General features: G+C 44.5%; 1 protein-coding gene across 11 annotated transcripts in view; it reads right to left on the bottom strand.

The window, feature by feature from the left end:
* The window catches only part of epb41a (erythrocyte membrane protein band 4.1a), a 60,635-nt gene that overhangs the window by 35,573 nt on the left and 17,562 nt on the right, over nucleotides 1–7,500 (bottom strand). For 8 of the 11 annotated variants that reach the window (XM_087834523.1, XM_087834512.1, XM_087834520.1 and 5 more), the window contains exons 4-13: nucleotides 7,421–7,500; nucleotides 7,233–7,275; nucleotides 6,709–6,784; nucleotides 6,042–6,260; nucleotides 4,978–5,065; nucleotides 4,307–4,459; nucleotides 4,130–4,227; nucleotides 3,880–4,055; nucleotides 1,825–2,066; nucleotides 1,290–1,364 (exon numbers count right to left, since the gene is read on the bottom strand). The exon at nucleotides 7,421–7,500 is cut by the window's right edge and continues 25 nt beyond it. In XM_087834523.1, coding sequence (XP_087690649.1) covers nucleotides 1,290–1,364; nucleotides 1,825–2,066; nucleotides 3,880–4,055; nucleotides 4,130–4,227; nucleotides 4,307–4,459; nucleotides 4,978–5,065; nucleotides 6,042–6,260; nucleotides 6,709–6,784; nucleotides 7,233–7,275; nucleotides 7,421–7,500 — 1,250 coding nt within the window. The remainder of the gene's footprint in view (nucleotides 1–1,289; nucleotides 1,365–1,824; nucleotides 2,067–3,879; nucleotides 4,056–4,129; nucleotides 4,228–4,306; nucleotides 4,460–4,977; nucleotides 5,066–6,041; nucleotides 6,261–6,708; nucleotides 6,785–7,232; nucleotides 7,276–7,420) is intronic. The other 3 variants (XM_087834519.1, XM_087834521.1, XM_087834522.1) reach the window with 1 other exon arrangement.

The raw sequence follows: 7,500 nt of genomic DNA, 5'->3' as shown, positions 1-7,500 counted from the left end.
TACACTGTAGACCGTGGGAGCATTACAATTTAAAATTCCTGTGTATCATCTGTACATATGGGTTTTCACAATAAAGCTGACTTTGAATTTGACTTGAGTCAAACTCTGCACATATCTCTAAGGCCCAGTCAACCATGCTACAGAAGCTAATCTTTCCCGCTTGTATCCAGGATATAATTTTTTTTCTGTCATGATCCATATTCAGTGACCATAGTCTTACACAGTTTTTGATCAGCTCTTAAAGAGACTTTGGTGAGAATTAAGTTTTATGCCATATGCTTGTGACTTATGCTTTTTAGGCAGTATTTTACATACTGCCTAAAAGGTACTAACATTGAAATTTAAATTTAGCTCAGCTGTTTCACCAAATTTTGGATCCCTGCACCATTCAACAGAAATTCAAGAAACATCTTAAATATGTTGCAATACAAGTATCAAGAATTTAGAGTAATTTATGTCAAGCTGCAGTTCAGAAAGCAAATATGAACCTAAAGTGCTCCATTATTTCATGCATCTGCTTCACATCATGCCAAATAATTCTTTAAAAAATATTAAAACTATTTATATCATAATTACGTGAAATGTGACTCTTTTGTATTTTCTAGTGTCTTCTTTACCCTTTCAAAATATAATCTACTTTCTAACAAATAGTCTACTGATTTCTATTATTTAGTCAAGAGAACAAATGTTTGTTTATATAAAACCATTCATACAAAAGAATGTTGAATAAGATTTTCAACAAAGATCAGTATATTAAAAGAAATCTTACACTATAATAATATAAGGGTTAAGGAGAGGTAATACACACACAAAAAAATCCAAGAAATGTCACTTTTGGGGACAGTGGAAATTTTTGCAATTTCACACACTTCCACTAGGGGCAACATAGAGTTACACACAGATTGCGAAAAATTTTGGGGGCAATGTCATACACATACACAAAAAATCTAAAAAATGTCACTTTTGGGGACAGGTGAGATTTTTGGATTAAAATATGTTTTAGAGCATGCTAAATCTAATTGGGGACGGTGGTTTTGGTCCCCAAAGGGAGAGGTGTCCCCAATTGACTGGTGTGTGAGCTGATAGAAGTCCCCGATTTTGACACAAGCAAACTCACACACACACACACACGCACATGCACACACACGCACACACACACACGCACACAGACAGACACACACAGATATTTCTTACACACTATATGATCATAAGCAGATTCAGTTATAACATCTTTAATCTTGTGCTCTGATCCGTCATGCATCAGGTCGGATCATGTCAGGAAAACAAACCTGGCTTTTTCGTTCTTTCTCCCCGTTAGTAATGGCCACAGACGGGGCATGCCTCCGCTCTCTCCTGCCCACCGTCTAGTACATTAAACAAAACTCACATGCTGAGGATCATCAGGAAAAACAGGACAACAGCCTTCATATAGTTACAACCACAGGTGAAGCAGCCAGAGCTGGTCTGTGTTCACTTTGCAAATGTAAATAAAGTTGTAGTCCAGCGTAGTACAACAGCTTCTACCTGGCACAGCTGAAGGCAAGCAGCAGTTAATTTCCAATCAGCATTTTAAACAAAGGACACTCAAACTGAGTGCACAGTATTTTCCAGGAAGAGAGGAGAAAAAATAAGATGTGATCACTTCATTTATACAAAGTTATAAAGGAAAGGGCCTTAAACTGTGCTGTAAATGTGCAGCGCTCACCCAGTCCAGCTGAGCCTCTCTCTCTCTGGGTTGCTCTGGTCTTGTGAATCTCAGATTATAAATTAAGCCGAGGTATTTTTCCCAATAATAAGTAGAGTTACAGCTCGGTGGTGCCCTACCTTAATCTCTGGAGTAGACTTGGCACTGTGGCTCTTGACGCTGTCAGTTTTCAGGCATTCTGCCTGTAACTCTGCCTTTCTGCTGGAATATCGGTGTCCTCTGGGCGTGGAGACATCGTGGTGGTGAGAACGAGGCAGGGTGGGTAGCAGTGGTGACGGGGTGGCCTCCCCAGGTGACACTGGTGACATAACAGGGGCACTGACGGGACGGCTGGACTTGTTGTCGGGAGTCGACACCATTGCTAGAATGGAAGAGACGATAGCCTCGCTTTGTTTTTGGAAACTATTCAACAATAATTCTTTATGATGTCATTTATCAATAAACACTACTCATTAATGTACCCAAGGGTTTAGGAAGCAAGTCAACTGAATCAGCTCAAAAGTACTTGTACTACAGAAGTACCCAGTCTGAGTGCATCGTGTGCTGCTGGTGGCACAGATGCCACTGTGCTGCTGGCAGTTATCTGTGTGAGTCTTTGTATAGAAATATCCTGAAACATCAAAGCCACCAGCTGACTGTGAAAAGAAGCCGACACAGAACACACTCATACACGTGAACGCACTGATTAACCCTAAACCTGTTGCTGGCGTCAAACAGGTGTTTGCAACTTTTCCTCCAACATCTGTAACTCCTGGACTCAACTGAAGGAATTACAACAGGTTGTGAAAGCAGCAACTCTCTGCTTTTTAGTCATATTAGGGTCATTACAGTAAACCTGTGTACAGCGTCGCAGCAAAGATCAAGGTCTGCTGAGAGCGTGCCGCCTCCTCCTGCTCCATCCCTGTGATGCAAGAGGTGCAGGGAGGCATTCCTCCTCCCCCCTCCTGGCCAGCTGTGCCTCAATGTTATTCCACAACTTAGAGACTCACATTACTTACACTCTCATGACACACACACACACACACACACACACACACACACACACACACACACACACACTATCTTGGTCTGCTGCCTCTGAACATGTCCTGTATCATTAGCTGCTCAGTAACATTTAATTATTGACCGTTACTCATGTTGGTTGTTGTTGTTTCTCAGCAGGTGATGAAGCAGATTTTCCCTCTTCTTCTGTTGTCTGTGAAGGTTCTCAGTCATCCAGGTCATCGTAGTCAAAGGAGCTTGCAAAGAAAAGCGTCTGGACTTCTTTAAGTTACTTGAAATGGTAACTTCAAGTAACTTAAAGAAGTCCAGACGCTTTTCTTTGCAAACTCCTTTGACCTCTTCTTCTGTTAACTTTCTGCCAAATTCTCTTTCTTTTGCCTTTTGTTGTCACGGACCCGGCTCTGGGGGCTCGGGGTCCGTGGACAGTGGGGACTATGACTGTTGTTATTATTATTATTATTATTATTTGGTGTGTTGTCTGCACTGCCCCTGTGCACATCTGTATGTAGGCAGGTGTGTGTGTTGCCTTTCTTCTGTGGCCAAGTTACAGGCACCTTCAGCCCGGGGGGCGTGGCCTGACTTGAGGGCTGGCCACACCCGAAGTCCTTGCCGCACACCTGCTCCTCATCTGGGCTCGTCGGGGAGCTATTTAGATGAGTGATGGAGCTTCCACCGACGCGGGATTATTGCGTTTGACTACACATCAGTCTTCAAGCACAGTCAAGTGTGAGTGTATGCCTGCTGGGATAAGTGTGTAATGGCTGCCTCTATTGTTTCCCCTCAGGAGGAGTGTGGGAGGAGAAGGAGCAGTGAGCACGGGGAGTGCAGGGACACTGGGGGATTTATTGTTGTTTACTTCACCACCTTGTAAATAAACACTGTTGCACTGAAGAGTCCGGCGTTTGGGTCCTATTTCCCTAACTCCCCACGGTCTGCCAGCCAGACCGTGACATCTGTCTGCTGTAACGACCATAATATCACTGAAGAAGCACAGATAATTTCAGGAACTGTTGGAATTTTTCAATTGCACCAGTGGGTCAAGTAGTTTTGGTTAAAACCGATGGCAGCATGGGCGCACCCAGCCGTTTTATACATCTGTTGTAGCTGTTTGGACTCGTAGGCCAGACTGAAAAGCACGAGTGCAGCAGAGTCAGTTTGTTGTAAAGGCGTACCTCCATCCAGGCTGCGAGAGTTCCTCTTGCTGGACGAGCGCTGGAAAAGGGGAGCTGGTCTGTCGATCAGAGAGCTAGCCTGCCTGGTCTGCGCCTGAGTCCGGCCGCTGTAACGAAACTTCGAGCCCAACGCTAGGAACTTCCTCGGGGTGGTGGCCATCTCAGAGGAGGTCAGCCTGCACATAAGAATATTGATCTTCAGATCTGAAAACGCCACAGCTCCTTCAGAGATGCAGCACAATGAGAATACCTGAAGAAGGTGTGATGCTCGACACACACTTTCCACAGCTTTTTGGCTGCCTTGTAGTTGGGAAGCTTGAACCCGATGGCACTCTCATAATGTTCCACCTGTTAGGACAGACACAAAGCTGCTGTGAACAAGACTGAGGACCTCAGCAGGACGTCAGGGAAAAACAAACAGGTTTACCTCAGATGGTCTTATTTTAATGAAGAAGCTGCTTCGTTTGTAGGAGACTTTGAGGACTTTGGGCCAGGGGAAACGGTTGATCCTCAGTTTATCTTTGTAAACCATCAGACCACTGGCACAAACCCCCAGTATGATGTCAACTCCATCCAGATCCTAACAGATATTCAGAATGAAAGAAATAACTCCTAAAGCAATGTACGCAAATAAATAAACAGGAGATACTAAATGTTTCTGAAAACATGGTTGCAGCCCAGTCAGCACGCAGCGGTCTAAAGGAGGCTGCTTGGATTACTACACCTGCTTATGTACATTTAGTTCATCTGGACTGTGAAGCTCTTTTCTGACTGTGCATGTGCTGCTCCCAAGCATCCACAGGGGGGCAGTATCATCTTCAAAGTGCTCTCTATATTTATTTTTAATACCTGCTCTGATGTGAGGAGAATGACCTTATTTCTGATGTGCACACTGTCACGCTGCACAGACGCCAATCACACCGGTTTCTCACAGGGAGCAACACATTCACGCCGACATGTACGAGGACAGGTTCTCTGTGAAGTACGTGAACGACCTGCTCCCAAAGTTAGCATGGAAACAAGGGTGAATCCCTACTCACTATTTAGTGATTGGAGTTAAAAATAGTCTATAAGGAACAATAAGCTGAGGATGCTCACCTTGGCCTGGTGGAGGTCCACTCCATACATGGAAAGTTTCTTGGCGTTCTCCAGGAACATCAGATCTGCCTGCGCTGGGCTCATGGATCTGCGACGGCACAAAGAAATCCAAAATCTTTAGCTTCTGTGACGCTGATTGAATCCACACTTAGATGTTAGAAGCTGCTTTACTACATGTTTCACTTTAGAAACAAGTGTTTCAACTGTAGCCTCCACTGTGAATGTGAGAGTGAATGAATAGTGGCATTGTAAAGCGCTTTGAGGGCCCTGAAAAGTGTATAAATGCCATCCATTATTATTATTCTAGAAGCTCACACACAACTTGACCGTTCAGTTCTCATGTTTGTTAGCTTAACTTCCCTGTCTGCAAAGACACGTGTCACATGTTAGTGATGCTGCGACTTCTCCGTCTATCGCATGTGACCGATCAACGGCTTCGTGCAAACCCGAGATACTGACAAGTGTTTTATCTGGACGTGGACATAACGTGCAAACTCTCAGCTTTCATTTGAAGGGATTCACATCCAAATTGGATGAAGGGTTTATGAGCTTCAGCTCCTTAACATGTGCCACCCACTTTTTAGAGTAAAGTAATTGGACAGTTGATGGACAGGCTGCTTCATGTGCAGGTGTGGGTGATTACGCCGTTACGTCGTTATCAATTAAGCAGATTGATAAGGCCTGGAGTTGATTTGAGTGAACAGAACAGACAACATGTGGTCAAAGGAGCTCATGCAGGTAAAACAGGCCGTCCTTAAACTGTGGAAACGGAAATAACTCATCTGAGAAATGGCTGCAATATTAGGAGTGGGAAAATCTACAGTTTGGTGCATCCTGAGAAAGAAAGAAAGCACTGATGAACTCAGCAACACAGCAACTCGTGAACTTTACATAAATCCTCTGCAATAAGTGAGACAGTGGCCCAGCGGTCACTCCAAGAGTGTACTGGGTTCAAATCCACCATCATCCCAGTGATCCCAGTGAGAATGTGGTCGCCCTGGATAAGTGGAAGAACATGGATGGATCTCCAACTAATGAAATAAGAGCTCCACTGGGCGACTGACCTGTATGTGTGGTGCAGCTCCATCATTTTGTCCTCCAGCTCCTTGGTTTGACCTTGGGCCATTTTCATCTCTTTAGCATATTCACTGCCGTGCACTTCGGGGTCATATTCACCAAGCTCTGACTGCAGAGCGTAGGAGCCCAGCAGAGCCAGAGTAACGAAGGAGCAGGGAAGGCGGCCCTGGAGGATGTCCTTTCGCAGTTGGAGACAGAGATAGTATCTGCAATGACATGCAGTTCTCACATTAATCATAGATCGATGGTACCTGGATTAACACAGTCGTGCTGTGAGATGTGTTAAAGCCCCAGAAGACTATGGTGGAAACCAGAGTCGGAGCTAAACTCGCATGCTCACTGATGAACACATCAAAGTTTGATCCAGCTCTGACTCACAGAGGCTGGTCGTTCGTTCCCGGGAAAAATTGCTTCACCTACTGAAATAATACATAACCACTGTCAATCTGGAGAAGGTTAAATAAAACTGAGACATGGAGGCTCCACAGGTTAGAAACATGCAGCTTGGATTCATCTGGAAGCTCTGAAGCCTCCAGCTGACAAACTGGACGGATTTTCATCCTCGTGGGAACTAAAAACACACACGGACTACACACCCCGCCACTGTGTGACACAAAACTGTTTTCACTAGTGGGAGACTGGACATGTGTGTACCTTGTGATGTCTTCTGACAGCTGGGCCGGGTCCGGTGGATAGAATTTTACATTGAAAGTGAAATTATAGTTGGCACCTTGAGAAAGAAAGGAAGCAGTGATTAAACAATGACCCAGACTGGTCAGAGTAATGAACATGTGTGCAAAAACCTTTATTTCCCTGCTCACACAAATCTACGATTTATGAAACGTGGCTACTTTTATTAATGAGTCTAAATCAACAGCTCATGAGTTTTACTTGCTCTGCATGCTGCCACACTCGTGCTTCTCTTTATAAGGAAACACATTTGTCTTGAAGTGCAGTGGTCAAAGCAAAAAAGCAAGAGAAAGTGAAACTACAGCGTCCACGTGGAGACAAAACCGTGACGGTTAAAAGTACAAACGTTGCTGAATATCGTTTCTCCTCAGATACTCTCTGTGTGTGAGAAAACATGAGGACAGACAGGCCTAATCTGCCAACTCACAGCAAAGACTGTTTGTGCGTGAGGCTCAGTGTCACAGAGACAAACACAGAGTTGAGCTCACCTTGTACCTGCCGGCGGATCTCTTTGGTCAGGTCCATCCAAGTCTAATCAAGAAAATGTCAAATGCAGTTTAAGCTTTAGTGATCAATAACAGGGCAAAGGGTTCGTCTAATCATCAATGACGTGAATGATGTCTGCTAATGGAACAGTGATTGTTGGACAGATACTGACCGTTACACTGACGCTCACCTTCATAGTGGGAGTTTCCCAGATCGCCAGGCCGTAGTAGTCTTTCTCCAGCAGGTTCAGGTGGTCACACACTTTCATGA

This window comes from Neolamprologus brichardi, chromosome 22, assembly GCF_056152115.1.
Source record: "Neolamprologus brichardi isolate AB-2024 chromosome 22, ASM5615211v1, whole genome shotgun sequence".
Classification (NCBI taxonomy): Eukaryota; Metazoa; Chordata; class Actinopteri; order Cichliformes; family Cichlidae; genus Neolamprologus; species Neolamprologus brichardi.
The sequence above is the reverse complement of the archived record's forward strand: the minus strand, read 5'-3'. Positions and strand labels throughout refer to the sequence as shown.